The 22,641-nt window shown below is 44.9% G+C and overlaps 1 protein-coding gene across 7 annotated transcripts in view; it reads right to left on the bottom strand.

The window, feature by feature from the left end:
• Positions 1 to 785: 785 nt before the first annotated feature.
• The window catches only part of LOC123579567 (ubiquinol-cytochrome-c reductase complex assembly factor 1), a 104,075-nt gene continuing 82,219 nt past the window's right edge, over positions 786 to 22,641 (bottom strand). For all 7 annotated transcript variants that reach the window (XM_045443618.1, XM_045443620.1, XM_045443623.1 and 4 more), the window contains 3 exons: positions 11,823 to 11,900; positions 5,225 to 5,338; positions 786 to 2,296 (listed from right to left, as the gene is read on the bottom strand). In XM_045443618.1, coding sequence (XP_045299574.1) covers positions 2,162 to 2,296; positions 5,225 to 5,338; positions 11,823 to 11,900 — 327 coding nt within the window. In that variant the 3' untranslated portion in view covers positions 786 to 2,161. The remainder of the gene's footprint in view (positions 2,297 to 5,224; positions 5,339 to 11,822; positions 11,901 to 22,641) is intronic.

Below are 22,641 nucleotides of genomic sequence, written 5' to 3'. Positions count from 1 at the left end.
TTCACAGTGCCCACTCTGAGGGAGCTAATGGTGCAGGATGAAGGGTGTGTATGTAAAAACTAGTTTCCACCTGGGACAGACAAGGTAGGATGGGGGGTGGGTATTTGAGGACACACAGGATTTCTCTAGTCTGAAGAGGAAACAAGGATTCCAGGTAGAGGAAACATACAGGGTGGTCTCTTCAGGTAACCCCAAATGGTTCAGTTGCCTCGGAGAAGAAATGAGTTAGAGACTCAGAAACAAGCACAGGTCAAATTAAGAAGAGCCTTGCAGCCTCGAGGAGCCTCGATTTTATCTTGAAGGGGAGGGGGTCGTGTACTCGGTGAAAGATGCCGGCAGGCAGGAAGTGAGGGCTTTGGGACATCCCCAACATGACAGATCCAATTTGGCTCTTTAAAACGCAGCTCCGTATTACAAGTTGCAGTGTTTGATGATTACTCATCTTATGGAGACAGGACTTGGCTCTGCAGGCAGGACCATCTGCTGCTGGAGACATTCATAAACGGCCTGTATGAACATAGGCCAACTGGGATGCTGAGAAAGGGAGTCAAGTTCTGGACCAGGGTTGGACTAAGAGACCTCTAAAGTTTCTTCTAAATCTGCAATTCCGTGATTCTCATGCAAGCCCAGTAGCTGAACTGGTGCTGTGGGCTGGGATCTGCGGCTGGGGAGCTGCCCTGGGCAGCAAATGGGTTAAGGCTCAAGTAACTTTTATATATGAATTAATGTGTGGAGTTGGGAGCCAAAATCTGTTCCATTAATTTTTCCATCCATTCCAGGAGCAGTTAGGTACACACAGTAAAGTTTATTTTGGTGCATGGTATACTTCACTCCATTAAAAATAAATTAATCAGCAAATTCCTGCCTGGCTCAGCTCTGGTTTATGTAAATAGTGCCCAGCTGTAATGAGTTACAAGGTGTTATTATCTCACACACACAGAGGAGGCTTCACTCTAGAACTCCGCTTGCAACAAAAGCATCTTAAATAAACTCAGAGAAGGCGGTCTGATTTGTAATGTTTTCACAGAAGTGGGATATACCTCACCCATATAGAATTTCTTTATATGACTCATTTTATAGCAAGTTAAATGAAGGAAGTTTGATGGGGGAAGGAGGGGCAATATGGTTCCCCGCCCCCTTCCTTCAATGCAAAGAAAATCCCCCAAGAGATGACCCATACTCAGGGAGGAGGCAACTGACCCTCAAGAGCACAGACCAAGGTGGCTCTGTAGCACACGCTCTAGAAGTTAGGAAGGAGCTAGAAAGCTGGGCATGGGGTTGGGCCCTGGGATGGTACAACTAAGCCAGAAAAAAATATTCTCTTTGCCCCAGTATCTCACATAAAGGAGTCAAGAGAGGAAAAGACAGCATGTCCCTCACCCCATTCAATAGGGAAGTGACCAAGAGGCCTATGTTCTTGGGTCTTCTTTCCAAACAACTCAGGATGTGACAAGCCCCTTGGCCATCAGAAGCCTCCTGGGTCCCAGAGGATGGAGTCTGGCAGGCTATGCCTTGGCCACAACAGTGACATCTCCATGAACTGGAGGCAAGAACAGCAGCAGAGATCGTCTTGACCCTCTCCCCATCCTGTCTCTGAGCTGGGTGATGCTCCTCAGCTTATGGCAAATGCCATCTCAGATAAGTTTCTAAAAAACCCTAGAATAAAGAGTCATTGCAGAGATATGTCTCTGTGTCTTTTAATGGCCAACTCAACCCCATGGCTCAAAACCAGAGGACAGAGTGTGGTTACCCGTCTTGACTCAGCAGCATTCCAAACTGCTCCTTTGCCATGGTGGGCCCTTGGTGGAAGTATACCGTTTCTAACTTACCACCATCCCTCTGCAGCCTTTGGGAAAAGCTGTCAATCACATAGTTACTGGAGGGGATTAGGGGAGTGTGTGCTGGGGAGCTCTTGCTCAGGGCTTCTCTTGAGGGAGAGGATATCTCAGAAGAACTAAGGGTTCTCCCAGCACTGTACCCCACCAGATCAGGCTCCTGGGCATATTAAAAGGAAAATCAACACAAATGGGGCCAGGTATTTGACAGATGCTGTTCAAAGGTCAGTTCAGGCCACTTTCTGCAGGGTTCTGGGCCAAACAAGCACCTCTCTCCTGGCAGTTCTTCAAAGCCAGCTGGCCAGCTGTTCAGAGGGACCAGTCCATCAAAGACCCTCGTCGTTATAAGTTGGGGAATGGGGCTTCAGGACACTCTGAGGATTCTTCTCCACTAGAGGGCGCCAGCTCACCTCCCCTGTCAGAAGCAGATCCTCCCCATTCATGGAGTCCAGGTACTGCATCTGCAACAGGGACAGCAAGAAACAGAGGGCAGGGACAAGGGCAGGACAGACATGAGACGGCAGATGGAATCAGTCTTCCAATGGAGAGGACGGGGAGGGAGTTTGTGGGGGGTTCTGACAATACCAGCTCCCAGTCAGCAGGTCTCTGATCTTCCAGATTATTTCCTTAGAGAGGGTTGGGAGAAACTAATCACTGGGGAAGCTCACTGGGAAGGCTTTAGAGAATTCCCCATCATACCTCTAATAACCAAAACAGACACACAAGCCCTGACTTTCTGGACTGCAAGAACTTTTCAGGGAGGATGTATTGGGGGAGACATGTCCTTGGGATGTGTGCATGTGTGTGTAAGTTTATCTGTCCATTCAGGGTAGTGATGTTACTCAAAGGGAGCCAATTCCCTTCTCTGAGGTTTAAGTCTCCTTGTGTGAAAACAGGGAATAGTAATGTGTACCCCCACAGGACTCACGAAAAGATTAAATGCTTGTATCTGCTAGTCGCTGGAACTTTTTCTGGGGCCTTGACCACACGATTAGTGGGCCGCCATGCTTGCCAGTGGGCCCAGCTTCACCCACCATGACGACTGGCAGTTTCTCTGAGAGAAATGTGGAGAAGGGACAACTGTGATGGACAATGGGCGCAGCTTCAGGTGAGGTTGGGCAGTTCCACAAGAAGCAGGTGATCTAATGAGAGGCCAAGTCTCAGGAGGTAAAAGTGGTCTCTGGGAGAATTACCTTCACTGCTGCTAGTAAGGAGAACAGAGGAATGAGAAATGCTTTCAAGGGGACAGGCAAAATTTACAGTGGGAGCTGGATCACATCAGGAGTGAGCATTGTATTCAGAAAGCTGAGGCTCCACTGTGGGGTGAAAAGGCATTTGGGAGAAAAGGAGAAGGGATGGAAGTCCAGAGGCCTCATCTTAGGCTTTGGATCATCCTCCTCTTCCAAGGATTCCTTCATTCCTGTTGTTTCACCTTCAGGCTGCTGACCCTGAAACCTAACCTCAGTCTCTCACATATACCTCAGGTCTAGATTTCTATACATCATGCTGTCTTCTGGTGCAAGGAGAGCAACTGACCCATTATCTCCCCTAAAATACACTCCTCTTTCCAACAACTCCATTTCTATGCCTAATGCAGCCACTCTGCCCATCTTCAGCATTGAAAATCTCAACATAACCTCTGACTGGGTCTTGGGCTACCCACCAGACCAACCAGGATCATGGCACAGGACTAATCTGTTCAGGGCCCCTCCTGGTCTTTCCCGAGCTGCTAACTTATACTGAGTCTTGCCTGTCTTTGGCCTTTCACAGCCTTTGTTTCTACCCTGTATCACATCACAGACTGATTTATTCCAGGGTTAGCTTGTGCCTGACTGGCTTCCTCACCAAACCATAAGTTGGCTCGCGGGTAGGTCTGGGTCCTGTGAATCTCTGCTTTCTCAGGAGAGTGCCTGGCACAGCAGGTACTCAGAAGTTTTGCTGATACCACCGGGTCCCATGAAAGCTCCCTGCTTCCTTAAGTGCCCTATCACTGTTTTTCTATTGCCTGCCTCTCACTAGACAACATAGGATTTTTTCTAGAGGCACTGGTGTGGTAACTCCTTCTTTTAGGGCCCTCAGAGAGGTCCCAGCTGTGCCCTTGTTGTGGCCTCTGCCACAAGCCCACCATGGCAGATGGAAAAGCTGGGCTGGTCTCTCAAAAAAACACAGCATTTGCTTTGCCAGTTGCTACTTCTGTCTGACAGCGAGTCCAGTCAACAGTGAGTCTCAAGAGTTTTGTGTGGGTGGAGCCCTCTGGCCACAGTGCCTTCTTCCAGCTCTAGCAGATTTGAAGAATGGTCAAACAGAAGTCCTGGCTTCTGGGGTTCTCTGCCCTCTGGGTCTGAAAAGCCCCACTGTGTGGTTTTTCCAGCCATCAACAAGCTGTTCCTGCTGGCTTCTACCCAAGAGCCAGGGCCTGGCCTTCCCATCCCTGGCTGTTGAAGGCTTAAAGGCTATGGACACAGGTGAATAAGAGAATAACTGTGGGGTGAGGCCCCTTCAGCTCCAGAGGCCAAGCCCATGAAGCAGAGATGTGACTCATGGGACAGCCTGAGCTGATGAGCTGTCTGGAGCAGCTAAGGCTTCTAGTGGCTACATGAATCACCAGCTTGGGGTTCTAGGCCAGCTGTGCAGGCTGACTCACTGGGAGACCCTGGAAAAGCCTCTATGTTCCTCTTCCTTGCCATTCAGCTCACTCGTCTATAAAGTATGGATTTCCCATCAATACAGGATCAAGGAGCAGAGAGATCAAGAGGTGAAGTAGCCATGGTTTCAAGAAAAACTATGTAGTGAAGCAGTCCTCACTCTGGAGTTTTCTCTTAGAAGCTCTGGTTTTAGGGAGCCCTGGGGGACCAGGGGGATGGGGAATGAAGTAGGAGGACGCTGTTTGATTGTGGATAGCATTCAGTGGGCAGAGGCTTGAGGGTTTTTTATGGAATTCTGCCTGGAGCCCAGTCCTGCTAGAAATCAGGAACAGGAAACATGAACCTTGAAGCTTCAATGTGAGCACAGAGAGGGCTACAGTGGGCGACTGCACTGTACCCCATTCCCATATCCTACAGGACTATGCACACCCAGGGTCTCCCACTGCACTGGGCACACAACAGACAATCAAATGTGTAGTGAATGAACGCCTAAAAGTGTTTGAAAGCAGGAGATTACTCAGCGCCTCTTCTTCTATCCCATTCCCCACCCCCTGCCTAGCTCATGGCTGGATACAGAGAAGCTGTTCTCTATCAGTGCCTGGTGTGGATATGATGTGGTCAGAATTCCCTCAGAATGGCCTCTGGGAACTCAACCTCTCATGATCCTCTGAAAGTCCAGCATCTACAGACCTCAGGAAGGACCTGCTTTCCATGAGCCTCTGGAAGAGGTGTAGGGCTGCTCACCTGTTTCCTCACATACTCCACCAATAACTCAAGCTGTCGAGGATCTTCACATTTCTGGTTGAAGAAGGTTCTCCAGAGCGCAGCAGCTAGCCCATGGTCATCTGAAAGGATGCCCTGGAACACAGAAGACAACTGGTCTCCTGGGGACCATGGCAGAGCCACAATACAAAAGCTGGGACTATTGTAAACATAATGGCAAGCACCGCATTGGCTTGGAAGGACCTTACAGATACCACAAAAAGGCTTTGTGGACCTTATATACACCACAAGAAGGAATGGGGCAGCTACACAATAGAACTGGAAGAGGTCTTCAGAGAGCATCTGATCCAACCCTTTCATTTCATACAAAGGAAGGACACGGAATCCAGAGGGGCCAAGTGCCTGGCTAAGATTGATGCAGAGATGGGGTTTATGTCTGGTCGCCTTCCCAGGCTACAGTTCCCTCTACTCTCCTGCACTGTACTCGACCCAGCGATACCTGTGAAGCTAAGAAGAGAAACAGTGGCACATTGCTCCCACCACCGTCCACAAGGAACAGGCACAGAGTATTCTGAGGGGGTATTTCCCCCCAGAAACAGAGGTGGGAATACACTGCACCTTCTCTCCTAGTGCATGGACACATATGCAAGGCAGCTGGCTCTATGGGGAAGGAAACCAGGCACCATGACCTCACTGTCACCCATCTCTGGGTTGGCCGTGGCTTGTCCTGCCTCTCCTCAAGTAGAGGAACAGGCTTACTGTCATGGGCCACAGAGGGCATGCTCAGACACTGTGTGCATGTGTGCCTAACATTGTCCTTCCCAGCAGAGACAGGGGCTCTGTTGGGAAGTCCAAATATCAGAGACTAATCGGCGCTTGGGCCATGGACTAGGGCCATTTACTAGTTTGGATCTCTAAGGGAAGGAGAGGGGAGGTTGCTGCTTCCTGGGGTGAGGGTGACTGAAGGGAAAGGCCCCAAGAAGTTGCTCTGTCCAGGTGCCAAGGTAATGTGGAACCAGACAAAGCACTGGCTGGGATTTACAAGTCATAAGGCTGGATCAAGTCCTGGCTCTGCTACTACGAAGCTCAGAGATGGTGGGCAATTCAATACACCTGAGTCTCAACTTGCTCCTCTGTTAAACGGAGATGAAAATGCTTTCCCTACGTATGGCATCTTTGCATTATTAAAGTGAGATCATGTAAAGGTACTCTGTTAAGTGTAGTACAGTCAGATACAAAGACCAGGAGCTTGCTTTGGCAGGCAGCTGTGGATATAGTTGAAACAACAGTGAGATCTAGGGATCAGACCACCTAGGTTCAAACAGCAGCTCTGTCACTTGATAGTTGTGTGGCCCTTCGAAAGCCAGCCCTTCCTGAGTCTCAGCTTCTCATGAGCTGAACAAACACAGTAAGACCAAGCCCACAGCATTGTTGTGAGAATTTGGAGATAATGGCCATGAAAGGCTCTGTAAATGGCAAATCACTGCACAAAGACCCCAGATCATGTATTCAATGTGATGCTGTGGACTGGTCTCTGGGACAGGGCAGCATATGAGGTCTGACTTCAGGCCTGCTGCCAGGAAGGGCCAAGTCTAGGATGGGGTGCTGACAGTTTGGTGGAAAAACATTCTACCTGTTCCAAATGCTCCCTGCTAAACACCCCTACAATTCCACAGCTTAAGAGACTGTGCTGGCACAATGGCTGAGTCAGGAGAACCAGCTTCTTCTGGCAGATGGGGACAGGGCCCAAGGACAAGCTCAGGCACATCACCATTCTCCAAGTTATTTGCTAACCCAACAGCCTGCCTGTGTCCACAGTGCCCTGGGCACATGCCAGAGTGCTGCTGGAAGCGACCTACATGTGCTACAGGGGAAGGAACAGGCATGAGAACAGGTGTCGTGAGGACTTAAGAGTATGAGCATAGAGCACAGGACAGTGAAAGCCCTGGGAGCCATGGCCTGCTGCAAACAGGCACCCTTGGCAGTGGGTGAGATGGTTGGGAAGGGGCAAGTCCATAATCAGTCAGAAAGAAAAGGATGACTCAGGACTCAGATTAACAGTGATAACAACCTGACTATTCCACGCTGTCAGAGTACCTTCACATACCTGGCTCCTAATGCCTATGTATATTGAGAAGAACAGATACTATTATCCCCATTTGAAAGATAAGTACACAGAGGCTTAGAGGTTATCTAGCTAAATGGTGGTAGACTTAGGACCAGAACACACTTGTGAAGTCAAGGGATGGTGCCTGACTAACTCTGGTTAGGACGCAGTACCTGCACAGAGTGGGAGTGCAATAAAATTGGCTGAATAAATCAATAAACCCAACTTTAGCCTTCTTTCCACCAAACCAGCAGTAAGTCAGAGAGAAAGCAGGAAAGGAAAAAGGGTACTTGGCAGCCAAATATTAGTTTGCAGAGTAATCTTCCCACAATCTACTAGGGGCCTACTTATTTTGCCTCGCAACACAAAAAAGCAGCATCCTTCAGAGATTAAGAAACCTAGGCCTAGAGTAATTGAGAGGAAGCCTGTGGCTCGAAGGCCCTGGTTATGATTAAGGGTTTGGAATGGCAGTCTCACTCAGAGAAGACTGACTTGTGACACCACTATGTGCTTAGCATGATGCTGAGAACACAGAATCACAGCAAAATGGTCTCAGCCCACAGGCAGCTTGCAATCTAGTTGAAGGGACAAAGCTAGTGCACATTAAACAGAAGCACAGGATCAAATCCTGGAGAATGAGCAACTGCCAATCTGTATAGGGTGACTCCAATGTATACTCTGTACATGGTTGGCTTCTCATTATTCAGTCTTAGCTTCTAGGACACTCTATTTGAAATTAGATATTTATTTGCTTGTTTACTTGTTTACTACCTGTCTCCCCATTAGAAGGTAAGCTCCAGTAGGAAAGAACCAGACCATGTTTGTTTTATTCACCAATACATTCCCAGTGCATCCCACATGGTAGGCATTTAATATATACCTGTTAATGGATGGATGGATAGATGATATTGAAATTCAGAGTAAACAAATACAGATCTAGAGAGGTCAGGGAAAGCTTTGTGGAGAAGGAGGCCTTAGAGAATAGAGAATATTTGGAGAGCTACAGGATATTCTAAGCAAGAGAGAATATATTAATTCACTGAACATTTACAGAAAGAGTATCTACAAGGCCTGATTCAGGCCTTGAATCAGGTCCTCAGGCCCAAAGCTGACAGACTTGGCTACTGCCCTCCATACCTAGTTGTCCAGGAGAGTCTCAGTCAGGCACAGACAGTCACAGCATGTCTGTGGGGCAGTGGGGCAAATGGCATCACTTTGGAAAGGTTACACACTAGGAAACAATGGGAGATATCAGTGGATAGGTCACACTGGGGACCACTGACAGAAGGCTTGGAAATTCCATGCAGGAATTTGAACCTAACGGAGTAGCAAACAGGAAAGTTCCAAAAGTGGCCATTGTCAGGGCACAACCCAAGCAACATTCTAGGAAAAGGGTGCTGTAGAACAGCACCGTCCAATGGAACTTTCTGTAATGATGGAAATGTTCTGTCCAGTAGAGCAGCCACCAGCCACATAAAGTTATTGAGCACCTGAAATGTAGCCAGTGGGACTGAATTTTCAATTTTATTTAAGGAATTTAAATCAAAATAGCTGCATGTGACTAGTCTTAGGACAGCTCTCGAACCACTCGCAGTGTGGTCTGCAGATGGCTGCACCATGTCACCTGCGGCTTGTCTGCCACGCAGAATCTCAGGCCTCACTCCAGACTTGCTGAGTCAGAATTTGTGTTTTACCTAGGTGATTTGTATGCACATTAAAATTACCTGGGCAACTTTCACAACAGATGCCCACCTAGAGCAGTTAAATTAGAACTTTTGGGAGATAGGGGCCAAACAATGGTATTTCTAAAAAGTGCCCCAGGTAATTAGTATATTTCCCAAACTTTCCCACTCTAAACAGTCACCTGGGGTGCTTGCTAAAATACCAGGCCTCACTCCTATTGAACCAGAACCTTCAGGGAGGTGCTCAAGAATTTGATTTGAAGAGCTCCCCAGGTGACTCTTGTGATCAGGCATGTCTATAAGATGGCTCTGCCAGGATGGACTGGGATAGGAGGGACAGAAAAGAGACACAATTCAGAACACCTTTATTAATATTGGTGAAAGGAATCAACTGAGCCATATGCAATAAAGAACTCAAAAAAATGCTAACTAATAGTTATATTTCTTCAATTCTAAGTCTCATTCTTCTATACACTGTAAGCTTTCTGAAGTCAGAATGCAACTGATTTAACAATTAACGTGTAGGGGTGCCTGGATGGCTCAGTCATTTAAGCGTCTTACTTTAGCTCAGGTCATGATCTCATAGTTTGTGGGTTTGAGCCCTGTGTTGGGCTCTGTGCTGACAGCTGGGAGCCTGGAACTTGCTTCGGATTCTGTGTCTCCCTCTCTTTCTGCACCTCTCCCACTCGCACGCTGTCTTTCTCTCTCAAAAAAGAAATAAACATAAAAAAAAAAAAAAAAACCAACAATGTGTAGATCTAAGCAGTTTTTCTCAACTCCCATCCCACTCCTGCAAGGCTCATGTTCAATCAATGTTATGTGTGGTAGGCCATGGTTCAATGTGTGGTATGCAATCTAAATTGCTCTCCGATAACTGAAGATATCTGGCAGACTGAGAATCAAGATCCTAACCAAATCCCTTAATTTTTTTGTAAGCTTATTTCCTGGCTTTAATTATTATCTTCAGGCTGATGACACTTCCCCCAGCCTGAACTCCAGTTTCCTATTTTCATCCTTTATGCATTTTCTCCCTTCCTCATTCTTCCCCTACCACACGCCAAGTATCATGCTACTAGGCAGTAGAAATGCACAGTAGAGACTGCCACTACCCAGAAGGAGTCCCCACCCAGCCAGGATGACAGTTAACACTAATGTAGCAAGTGGAGTCCAGGGAAGGTGGAAGGAACTGAGCCTACGGCGGTTCCAGGCCTGTTTCCCAGAAGGGGTGATGCTTGCATTCAATCTGGAGGTCACCACAAAATGAGCATAAAAGCACATGTTTTGTTAAATAGATGAGGTATGATGAATACTGGCAGTGCACATATAGGTGTTCATTACACCATTCTTTCATCTTTTCAATGTGTTTGAAATTTCTGTAGTAACAGCTAGGGGGAAAAGATGAGACATATGCTCTAACATGGATGAAGCTTGAGGACATTACACTAAGTGAAGTAAGCCAGGAGCAAAAGAATAAAACCTGTATGATTCCACTAACATGAGGTACTCAAGAGTATTCAAATTCATGGAGACAGAAAGTAGGTGGTGGTGGTTCCTAGGGCCTGGGAGGAGGCTGAGGGAAGAGTAAGGGTTTTAAGGGGGACAGAGCTTCAGTTTGGGAAGATGGAAAAGTTCTGGAAACACATGGTGGTGACTGTTGCTCAACAATGTGAATGTACTTACGGCCACTGACATGTGCACTTAAAAATGGTAAATTTGAAGGGCATCTGGGTGGCTCAGTCAGTTAAGCATCCGACTTCGGCTCAGGTCATGATCTCATAGGTTGTGGGTTCAAGCGCCACATCAGGCTCTGTGCTGACAGTTCAGAGCCCAGAACCTGCTTCGGATTCTGTGTCTCCTTCTCCCTCTCTCTCAAAAATAAACATTAAAATTTTTTTTAAATGGTAAATTGGATGAGACATCTAAATGTTCTAACATGGATGGATGTCAAAGATACATTGTTCACTGAAAAAGGCAAGGTACAGGATAGTGTATGTAGTATAACTTCCATTTGTGTAAGGAAAATAAATATATAAGTGCTTGTGCATGCAAAGGTAACGTCTGGCAGGACACCCAGTAAACTATTAACAAAGTTTTCCTCTGGGGCAGGGAATTGGGCAGGAGAGAAAGGGGCCTTCTATTTTCTACTTCAACCACTTATGTACAGTTTTATGAGTTTCTGATGAGTATATATTGCTTTTATTTCATTTTTAAAATTATTTAAATGTATTATTTACTTTTAAGAGAGAGAAAGAACGTGAGCGGGAGTGAAAGAGGGAGTGAAAGAGAGGTAGACATAGAATCCAAAGCAGGTTCCAGGCTCTAAGCTGTCAGCACAGAGCCTGATGCAGGGCTCGAACTCATTAGCCGTGAGATCATGGCCCGAGCCAAAGTCGGTCGCTTTACCGACTGAGCCACCCAGGCACCCCTACAGATTGCTTTTATAATTAAAGTTAAAAGACTGTGTGATTTGTCTGGCAGACCATGCTGTTTACATGTGTGTGTCTTCCTGTCTCTGGTGGCACCTGGGGCCAAGAGAATGACTGATTTGCCTTTGTCGCTACATCCAGCACCTGACAAGGACTCAAGAAATGCTTCTAGTTGAATGATTTGACCATATTCTATAGTGCTTTCTTTCCCAAGCACTAGGCAAACTTCTGGGCAGAGTCATTCCTGTTGCCAAGTCAATGAAGATGAGGAAATAAATACCAAGCCATAATAGTGGGTAGTGAGTGATGATGTCCCCTTGAAGGTTTCCTCAGAGTTTCTCATCAAAAAAGTCTTTTGTTGGGGGAAGCCCATGTTCTGCTTAAGGCTTGGCAAATGACCTTACCTCATCATATCCCAAGATGGCTGCATAGAAATTGTTTGTCATAAGGATCATATTCTTCTTCAGGATATAAGAATTAACCTACAGAAACAAAATGACAAAAACAAAAGTATGAAAAAAGGGGAAAAAAACAAAAAATATGATTTTTGCCTCTTAACTATCATAGACTCTTAGTAGAACAAAGAGAGAAGGCCCCTAACAGAGCGAACTGCTAGTCCACCCTCATTTCCCTGATCTGTCTGGATTCTCCCCCTCCCCCATTTGACAGTTTCTTTTAGATTTTGATCCTAAATTACACTTTAGTGAACTGAGCCACAGGTATGTGTCAGGCTTTTTGCTAGACCCTATGAACACAAAGTGTAAGAAATGTTTCTCAGCTGAAGGAGCAAACCGTCTAGTATGGGAAAACAGGTATGTAAAAAACAATTAAATTGCAGTATGTTACCTCAAATTCTATTCCAGAAGTGGTGAGCAATAGAGGAATTTTAGTACAAATGATCTCTGCTCTGGGAGCAGGGAAAGAGTTCTCCTGGAGGTAAGACTTACATGGACCATGAAGGAGAGAGGATATTCTAGACAGAGGGAACATGGTGTGCCAAGGTGCAGAGGCAGGGAAGAAAATATTTGGGAAGTGCCAGGGAAGGCAAATGGGAAGAAACTGGAAAGGTATGGTGGAACCAGGTTAGGAAATGTCGAAGGGCTACTGAAAGGAGCCTGTGGTGGCGAAAGACAGAAGAAGTTGTCAGAGGTGCAAAGAGGAGGGAGAGAGGCAGGACTAGGAGACAGGAGGAGAAAGGAGAGCCCCTGAGGCTATGCAGAGGAGAAGAGAACAAGTTGGGCTGAAGCAGTAAGGCTGTTATTCTTGAGAGACTGCTTTCAAATACAACTGCAGTGAGACCATTGACACCATGGAGGAACTCCTCTCAGAGAACGGCCAGGTGGGCCCTCACCAAATGTCTTCAGTAGGGTCAAAACTCTGACCTCCAGACCTCTAGGAATATGCTTGAGCAGGGTCTCTGTTTCATTCCTCGCTGGGGCAGAGCAGAAAGCCTGGTGTAATGTGCAATAAGCACGGAGTATTTAAACTGACAGGTTTAAAAAAAATTTTTTTTTTCAACGTTTATTTATTTTTGGGACAGAGAGAGACAGAGCATGAACGGGGGAGGGGCAGAGAGAGAGGGAGACACAGAATCAGAAACAGGCTCCAGGCTCTAAGCCATCAGCCCAGAGCCTGACGCGGGGCTCGAACTCACGGACCGCGAGATCGTGACCTGGCTGAAGTCGGACGCTTAACCGACTGCGCCACCCAGGCACCCCTAAACTGACAGGTTTTAGAAACAGCCAAAAGTTATATGGAACTTTACATGGAGAGTAAGATTTGTGGTTAACAATCCTGACCATTTACTGAGCAGCTGGTATGCGCCACGTGCTTTATGGACATCATCTCCTCTAACTGACACTGGAACTCAGGTGGTAGATGTGCTATAGTCACATTTTTATGGACAAAGAAAACTGGGCCTAAAGCAGGTAAAGTGACTGGCCCAAGGTGCCACAGCAAATTAACGATAAAGCTGAGATGAGTATCCAGTCAGTTTGAATCCAAAGTCCACGTGCTTATATTTCATCAGGTTCCTGCCTTCAGGAAGATGATTTTATTTTGGATCAAAAATCAAAGACTGATTGACTTAATCCTGTGGTTCATAACTGGTCTCTGAAGAAGAGCAGAAAGAAGTAGTGAAAGGACCTGGATTTAGTCAGAAAACCTGGGTCGAAGTTCTAATTCCGCTATATTCCCAGGATGTGACGATCTTGGGCAGATCCAATAACCTTTCTGAGTCTATTTCCTTGCCTTTCGAACGCCCTGCACACATCGCTGGTTTTAAATATCAAGTGAATTAGCACGTATTCATTCATTAATTCAACAATGTATGCCGAAAGCCTCAGTAAGCTGTAAAGTGCTCTGCCAATGCAATGAATTATGAGTAATACCTTCTGGTTTGTTTACAAAAACTAAAACCAGTTCCAATAGTCAGGGATAATTTTCAAAAGGAAGAGAGAATGGTGACACTCAAGACTGGAAACTGTGAGACTGGATGCAGCTGGTAGTACAATCCATGACCTTTCCCTCCTACATTCAACCCAAGCCAAATCAGACCTCCAGCCTTCATGTTCCCAGAGCTCTGTCCACACTCTTCCTCTGGATGCACAATATGGTTTAGAGTTGCTTATGTACCTGTTTCTCCCACTAGTCTGTGAGCTACTCAAGGGTCATAACAAACTCTGTCTGATTAACCTTGGCACCCTTGACACCTAGTCCAGGGCCTGGCCCAGAGCAGGGTTTAAGACTGGCAGGTGGATGACTGCATCCTTACAAGGGTCTGAGCACCAAGCATAGCATGTTTTGTCCAATGACACCCTTTTGTTTCCCCTTTTTTGCTGCTTGAGTACCCTGCATGTTTCTGAAATTTCAAAAATATATACTGCCTAACTTCTTACACCATCTTCCAGAATGGGCTGAGGCAAAAGGAAGAGTCCAGAAACAAGCCAGAGCTAGAGTTCATTCCTTCTGAAATATGAGGATGGGACTACAACCCACACCTGCTGATACCCATTTTGGAGCTCTCCCTACTCCCATACAAGTTATTCTCCTAATCGTGCAAGAAAAATCAGAGCCACCGACAGACATCAGAGATGTCAAACACAAAGGCAAATCTCTCTTAGGCAAACATTCACTGAACCTGCTCAGCAGAACTGGTTTATGTGTTGCATCTAACTAGTGAGCTGCAGAGCTGGAAGGCCCTTCAGAGATCACCTAGCTCGATTCCTCTGAGGAAATAGTGAACTGGCACCCAAAAAGGGGTAGGCACTTGTCTGAGGTCACACATAAAGTTAATGTCAGAGCCAGGATTAGAACCTGATTTCTAGATGAATGCTTTACCTATTTCACCATCTGTAGGGCATTTCCAGAGATCACCAACACATTAATCTGCAAACCTCAGTTTTCAGCAAGGTCCAGTTACATACATACATACACACTTTCTCCTCTTGGGATGCACCTGCATTCTGGCTGGCTATGACCCAGGAAGAATGGACAGCGGGACAAGAATTCCCTATTAGCAAGGCTCCAGCTACCTCCAGTCCCATATTCTAACTCCAGTGACCTGTATGTATGGGACCTCCAGTCCCATATTCTAACTCCAGTTGCCTCTCCCTCTCCCCTCTAACTGAGATGGCAAGCAGCCACAGCTAGGAATGGCTTTCAGATATCATCACCCAGGCTGGATTAGATCATGAAAAGGGCCTTTCCTGGAAGAGGGTGGAAGCTCGATCAGTGCAGACACATGATCTGCAGGCAACAGGTGAGGGTGAGTGAGAACAGCTTCCTGAACTACTGGACTCATCCCAAAGGGGCCTTTCTAGCCAGTCCAGCAGCTACAGGCAGGGAGCTGGATACCCGCCGGTGAACCTCTGTTGGGATTTTATTTCCTCACTGAAGCTTTTGTTTGTTGGTGTGCAGGTTCTGTGTCCCCACTGCCAGATGATTCTGTAGGGAGCACCCTGCCCATGAATACACAGATGGGACAAACCAAATGAGAAACTCCTCCCAGATAGCATTGGGCTGTTCTCCTAGTAAACTCTTATCCTTTTCATAATGCTTTGCTTTTCATAAAAAACCCATACATACAGTACCACCACAAGGTAAAGGTTCCTTTTATATCAGTTACTCATATTTTCCCATTTATTTAAGCTATTAAAATTCATGCAGATATTTTATAAGCCATCAGGATTTGGTGACTGGTATTACTGAATGTTTAATAATAAACTAAACAGAAGAAATCAGAGGGTTAAATGATGACTGCAATTCCTGTAATGACTTAATTAAATTTTTATTGAGTACATAAACTATGATGTCATTTCTAGCCAACCATGGGTCTGCTTTCCCAGCATGTCACAGGGTGGGAGCACTCAATAGGAGGCGAGGCTAAATGAGCAGCAAGTCTCAGCTGAAATGGGGAGGGGAGCAAGGCTCATGTAACACACTCAATAAATTATCCGTTCATTTTTAAACAAAGTCCATGAGTTATAATATATTTGCCATGCACTTTTTATGACATAATAAAAATGTTACCTTAAGGATTACTTAACACATACTACAAATGTTATAGCAGAGGCAGGCACAAGGGGCAAAGAAAACAAACACGAGCAGGCCAGGGACGGGTCCTGGAGTTTACGTCCCAGGGGGAACAGCATAGTATATTAAAAAGGGAATGCCAAAAAGGGGGTGGGGAGATGCAAGAGTTCAGGGTTACTAATCAGCAGATTAATGAATGAGACAACCAACAGGGAACACAAGCAAAACAATAATGAATCTTGCAAGGCACATGTTTAATTAATATCGTATTCGCAAGGAGGAATATTAGCTTTAAAGACACGCCAGTTCATTTGAGGCCAATTCGCTGCCCTCTTTCCCCTTTTTGCTGTTGCTGCTCTTAAAGACGTTTATGTGACTGCTTAACAGAGGAACCAGATTATGTGGATGGAGGGAATGACGGAGGATCAGGTTTAAACTCCTCCATGAGCTCTACAAGGTTCTTTGTGATCTGGTTCTTGGTCATCTTTCCTGCCTCACCTCCTCCCACCTCCCCACTTTCGGCTGACTCTTCAGTCAGAGCAAACTATGTGCTGCTTCCACAAATACGCCTTGCTCTCTTTTTTTTTTTTTTTTTCAACGTTTATTTATTTTTGGGACAGAGAGAGACAGAGCATGAACAGGGGAGGGGCAGAGAGAGAGGGAGACACAGAATCGGAAACAGGCTCCAGGCTCTGAGCCATCAGCCCAGAGCCCGATCGGGGCTCGAACTCACGGACCGCGAGATCGTGATGCCTTGCTCTCTTAAGTATATTGTTGCTGGCAATCTTTCTGCCTTCGTTATCTACTGGGATGCTAACTCCTTCTTATCCTCTAAGACATAGTTTATAAATTATACCTTCTGCAAAGCCTCCTCTCTCCTCAGTCTATGGTGCCACAAAAATTCCAGAAACAGGTCCCATTGCTCACTGTTTACCATGTGCCAAGAACCATGCAAAAAGCTCCAAGCATGCGAGCTCACTTAATCCTTCCCAATGACTAACTCTGTGAGACAGGTACTGTTACTATCCCCACTTTAGAGAAGAGGAAACTGACATTTGAGAAGCTAGGAAATAGTGGGTCAAAATCAGAACACAGAGCAGTCTGACTCCAATGATATCTATGGTGAAACAAACACAATAAATAATGTGACCACACTTCATGTACCTACAACTTAGGTGATCTGTAGAGGCAGGACTAAGAACAGCTAATAGAGTCTTGGGTAAACACAACTCAGAGATTCCCAATTCCAATGGTGGCTAGAGATGGGTCACCCGATGGGTCATCAGTGGCCGATTACTGATATCCATCAGACATCGCTAGTAAGCTAAGCCTCACTTCTGGGAAAACTGGGCCGGGGGTGGAGGTGTAGGGGAGGGAGCAATGGTGTGACTGTGATGTGAGAGGACAGAATGGAAGAAGGCTGGTATGGACAACACAACTGATGCACACGAAAGGTAAGAAGAAGCTTTGCAGCCACTGGCTTGAGGCAAAGTTGCTAACAGTAACAAGTTAATAAGAATTAGTTGGAATCCGGGCACCTGGCTGGTGGAGCATCATGGCGGAGCATGTGACTCCTGATCTTGGGGGTTGTGAGTTCGAGATCCACACTGGGCGTAGAGGTTACTTAAAAAAACAAAATCTTTAGGGGCGCCTGGGTGGCGCAGTCGGTTAAGCGTCCGACTTCAGCCAGGTCACGATCTCGCGGTCCGTGAGTTCGAGCCCCGCGTCGGGCTCTGGGCTGATGGCTCAGAGCCTGGAGCTTGTCTCCGATTCTGTGTCTCCCTCTCTCTCTGCCCCTCCTCCGTTCATGCTCTGTCTCTCTCTGTCCCAAAAATAAAATAAACGTTGAAAAAAAAAAAATCTTTAAAAAACAAAAACAAAAACAGAATTTGTTGAAATGAACGAATGATAAAATGGGGCTAGAGTTGCTGACTAAAGCATAAGGAATATACCAAATTCATCATAAAGCTACAACACAGTACAAAAGATTGCAGGTCAGGTCTTTCTAGCAGTCAGAAATGGCATCAGCAATGCTTTCCAGCGTCAACACCATGGGCCACACTGATTGCATGGCAATAGGCTAATGTGCATTGATCATCAACCAGTCTATTAAATTTAATTTTAGAAATGAGCTCACTGTAGAATATTATGTGAAACACACAGAAACGGGTGAGAGGAGAAAGAAATAGAGAAAGGGTATATGGAGAGACCAAATACATGGGTGCAGATAACTCACTTACTTGCATTATGACTAAATGATTTACCGAGGCTCTTTTAGCAATGACCGCAAAATACAACGAATAAAATTCTGTGTGTCTGCTGTGTGTATGTGTGTGTTAGGCAGATCCAGAGGAAACTGTATTAATACCAAGAAGAGGGGCGCCTGGGTGGCGCAGTCGGTTAAGCGTCCGACTTCAGCCAGGTCATGATCTCGCGGTCCTTGAGTTCGAGCCCCGCGTCAGGCTCTGGGCTGATGGCTCGGAGCCTGGAGCCTGTTTCCGATTCTGTGTCTCCCTCTCTCTCTGACCCTCCCCCGTTCATGCTCTATCTCTCTGTCCCAAAAATAAATAAACATTGAAAAAAAAAAAATTAAAAAAAAAAAAATACCAAGAAGAAAAGGAAAAATAATAAAACATGAAAAGATGGACAGTTTCAATGTCTTCCTCCCTCTTTAGAAAATGATGCGAACATCTGAGTAAAGCATATTTCAGCTGTGATGAAAAGCCGACCTAAAACAGGAGATAATCCTTACATCTCATTTTAATAAATGATTTCCAACTTTTAATGGCACAGAGAAGCTTACTACACTGAAATGCCTTTTTTCAATTATTTATTTATTGGGACACCTGGGTGGCTCAGTTGGCTGAGCAGTCGACTATTGATTTCAGCTCAGGTCATGATCCCAAAGTCATGGGATCAAGCCCCTTATTAGGATCAAGCCCCGCGTTGGGCTCCGTGCTGAGTGTGGAACCTGCTTAAGATTCTCTCTCCCTCTCTGCCCCTTCCCTGTTCTCGCACGCTCTGTCTCCAAATACATATATATATCCATACATTATTTATTTACTTACTTATTTAAAAAATCCCAGCCTAACAGCTTGGAATCTGCATATTCAAAATTTGTATAGCCTGATCATGTCATAAAAAATGAGGTACGTGGTTTGGCAGGCATATCTGCTGAACCACTGGCTTTAATTTCTGATGGTTATAAAGTACAGGAGCCTTTTCCTCAGGCTTGGAAAACAGCAAAGCAAGAGCCAGCCATACTTGAAAATTACAGTCATTTACCCACTTGACAAGGCATTCAAACACCTCAGTAAGTCCGTAACTATGTTGAAAAGAGCTGATGAGGGACCTTATGGTCCTGGGAAGATCAAACTACCCACACCAATTGAATTTGCTTCTATGTCAGAACATACAGATAAGAGGAGGGTAACAGCTATAATCTACTCTGATTTCTGAAATTTTTGATTGCATCCCACATGACAAGTCTCATGCATACTCCAGTTATAGGGGTTATATTAACATCGACTTCAAAGAGTCACTTTTAACAACAGCACTGACAGCACAGCACCAAATTCTAAAGGAAATAATTCTGGGGTCTCCACTGAAAATGTGTGCTGATAATAATTACGATAGTGGTAGTGGTAACATGAACACATATCACATATCACATTTGATTTGATAATGAGTTCATATATACAATCTTATTTGTGCCTCACAATCATAACCTTGCCCTTCTAGGAGTTCACAGCCTAACTGCTACTGTTGTCCTGATTCTATAAACAAGAAAACAAAAGTTCAAAAATGTTAAATGACTTTCCCCAAAGTCACACCCTGCTTTTGACAGTGCTAGGACTTTTATCTCAGACAGCTGGACCCTAAATCTAGTGTCTTCCCTAAAATGTCATACATTTCTGCTTCTGATGTATCATATCAGAAATGGAGAAATCACACAAGCAAAAAAGTTAAAACTGCTAATTTTGGTACTTTGAAAAACAAGAGTAAAATGCAAAGAACTATGAATTATTGAAAAGTTATCCTAGAAACAAGATGAGATTCAACAAGGTCAAATACACAGTGGCATGTCTAGGCCAAAATAATAATAAATAACAGGATGAAGGAAGGGTTTGACTACATATGTAGTTATAATAAAGTCCCAGAGCAGATCTCTGATCATGAACTGACAAATGAGAAATTTTTAAAGTAACGTGGACATATGAAAAGAAATTCTATGTACAAAGGTCAAAAACTTTTCTTTCCTCTATCACTGTAATAGTGAAGAGTCTTTGTTTTAGCTACCATACTTAAGAATAAACAAGGAGAAACCAGAGAAATTTCAATGAAGCGTATCAGACAGGTATGGTCACACTGGCTTACCATTGGTCACAAGCCAGGACATTCATGATTCTACAGATGAAAGAAACACCCAGAGGCTGTACCATGACTTGGCCTGTTTGCTTCCATCATCAGTCTCAATGGATCAGCAGATCTTGGAAGTACTACTCTAATACTGCCTGAGGTGAGTATCACTCACTCTGGGCATCCCTTCCTTAGGGCCCAGATCTACCCCTCCCCAACTTCATAAGAGTCGGCAGGCTGCTGACCCTGGAAACCTGTCCCTTCATCACAGAGATGGGCAGAGGAGTCCCAGCTAACCTAATCTGACTCTTACTTCTGAGCAGAGATAACCAAAGATAAAAGGCAGCTAAAGTTGGATCATCCCAAAGAGACTGTACTAAGTTCCTGTCAGTTAATACTACAATCCCTGAGCTTCCCAAGGCCTGTTGTTAAACTCTCCTTTCCATTCTGTGAGCACTAGTTAGCCTCCAATAAATGCCTTTGTTTGCTTAAATTAGCTGAAGTCAGTTTCTGTTGCTTGCAATCAATGGATATATTGTCATTCATCAATTCAATATAACCTCTCCATAATAATATAATAACAACATTAGCTAACATTTGTTGAATGCCAACCATGTGCCAGCAACTGTATTAAAAGCTTTTAATCTTAAAAGAGGGTACAATTGTCCTCATTTTACACAAGAGGCATTACCTTATTTTCTGTGAAGCCTTTCAAGTTCCCTAAAGCTTGTTGCTTTTTCATTCACGTGGTTTTTAATATTTCCACCAGGAAGGCATATTGTACTATTTTCCTAATCTGTTTATAGTTTGCCTCCCACACTCCCTCACTGCATTAGACTGTGAGCTCCTTGATGGCAAAGATGGTGCACTGCTCAGCACATGTCTGCAGAATGAATCAATATAGTATTTCCTCTTAATTACCTCTTGTATTTCCTCATAATTCCTCCATAATTACACAATATAGTAATTCCTCATAATTACCTCTTGTATTAGTGACGTCCATCCACCTTTACAAATTTCAGGAAAGCTCCCTTGAATACAAAGATTGAGTACAAGGGTTTGGGGAAGGGTTGAGCAGATTTGTGTACTTGCTGCTGCTGTTTTCATGGTTTCCAAACACTACTGTAGCCTGAAGAGGCCCAACTCCCATCCTTTCAGTGTGTCCTCACATGGCCTCTAAAACCCCACACCTCTCTCAGAGCAGTCTCTTCCACTGGAATATTTCAAGACCACCTCTAGTTCCATGACTACCATCTGCTAGCATTCTAGACTTGAAGTCAAAATACTTATATAGAAGTTTGAAGTAAGGAGGAGAGCTTCTGATTGAACAGAGAAAGAACTTCATGATTGTCAGGGTAAGAAAACACAAAGTGGGCAATTGAGTTTTTCCTCTCTCGCTGATCATTCTTTTTTTTTTTTTTTTTTTTAATGTGTATTTATTTGTGAGAGAGAGAGAGAGAGAGAGCACGGGTGAGGGGCAAAGAGAGAGGGGATGAGAGGATCTGAAGCAGGCCCAGTGCTGACAGCAGAGAGCCCAATGTGGGTTCGAATTCACCAACTGTGAGATTATGACCTAAGCTGAAGTCAGATGCTTTACTGACTGAGCTACCCACGTGCCCCTCTCACTGAACATTCTAACGAGATAGTAGTGTCTCTCAGGTGAACAGGCTAAACTTTACCAGACCTTTGATCCCTGCCTGCTCTATAACAAGCACTATGGAAGACTAACTAGGAAACTTTCTAAGAAGTGCCCTTCTGCTATACTTCCAAGTTTAAGAAACGGCTTATGCTCTGCTAACAAGTGCCAGTACATGAAAGTTTTGATCGGGCTTTGGTTTCCTGTTGTTAAATACAAGATTTGGGAAGTGAAAACAGTTTAATTTATTAATGGTCATTTATGACCCAAATCAAGGTAGAACCAATCTGTAAGACAATTACCTGAAGTATAAGCAAAGGACAATTCCATTCACACCTACTAGTATGGCTATAATTTAAAAAAAAGGAAAATAGCATGTGTTAGGGAGGATGTAGAAAAACTGGAACTCTCATGCATTGCTGGTGAGAATGTCACATAGTACAGTGTTGTGAAAAATAGTTTGATGATTTTTCATAAAGTTAAACACAGAATGACCCTATGACCTAGCAATTCCACTCCTAAGTATATATCCCAAAGAATCGAGGCTGAGACTGAAACAGATATTTGTACACCAATGTTCATAACGGCATAATTTACAATAGCCAAAGGGTGGAAACAACCTACGCATACATCAACAGATGAACGGATACACAAAATGTGGTATCTACATGCAATGGAATACTATTCAGCCCTAA

The sequence above is a fragment of the Leopardus geoffroyi genome, chromosome A3, assembly GCF_018350155.1.
Source record: "Leopardus geoffroyi isolate Oge1 chromosome A3, O.geoffroyi_Oge1_pat1.0, whole genome shotgun sequence".
NCBI lineage: Eukaryota > Metazoa > Chordata > Mammalia > Carnivora > Felidae > Leopardus > Leopardus geoffroyi.
The sequence above is the reverse complement of the archived record's forward strand: the minus strand, read 5'-3'. Positions and strand labels throughout refer to the sequence as shown.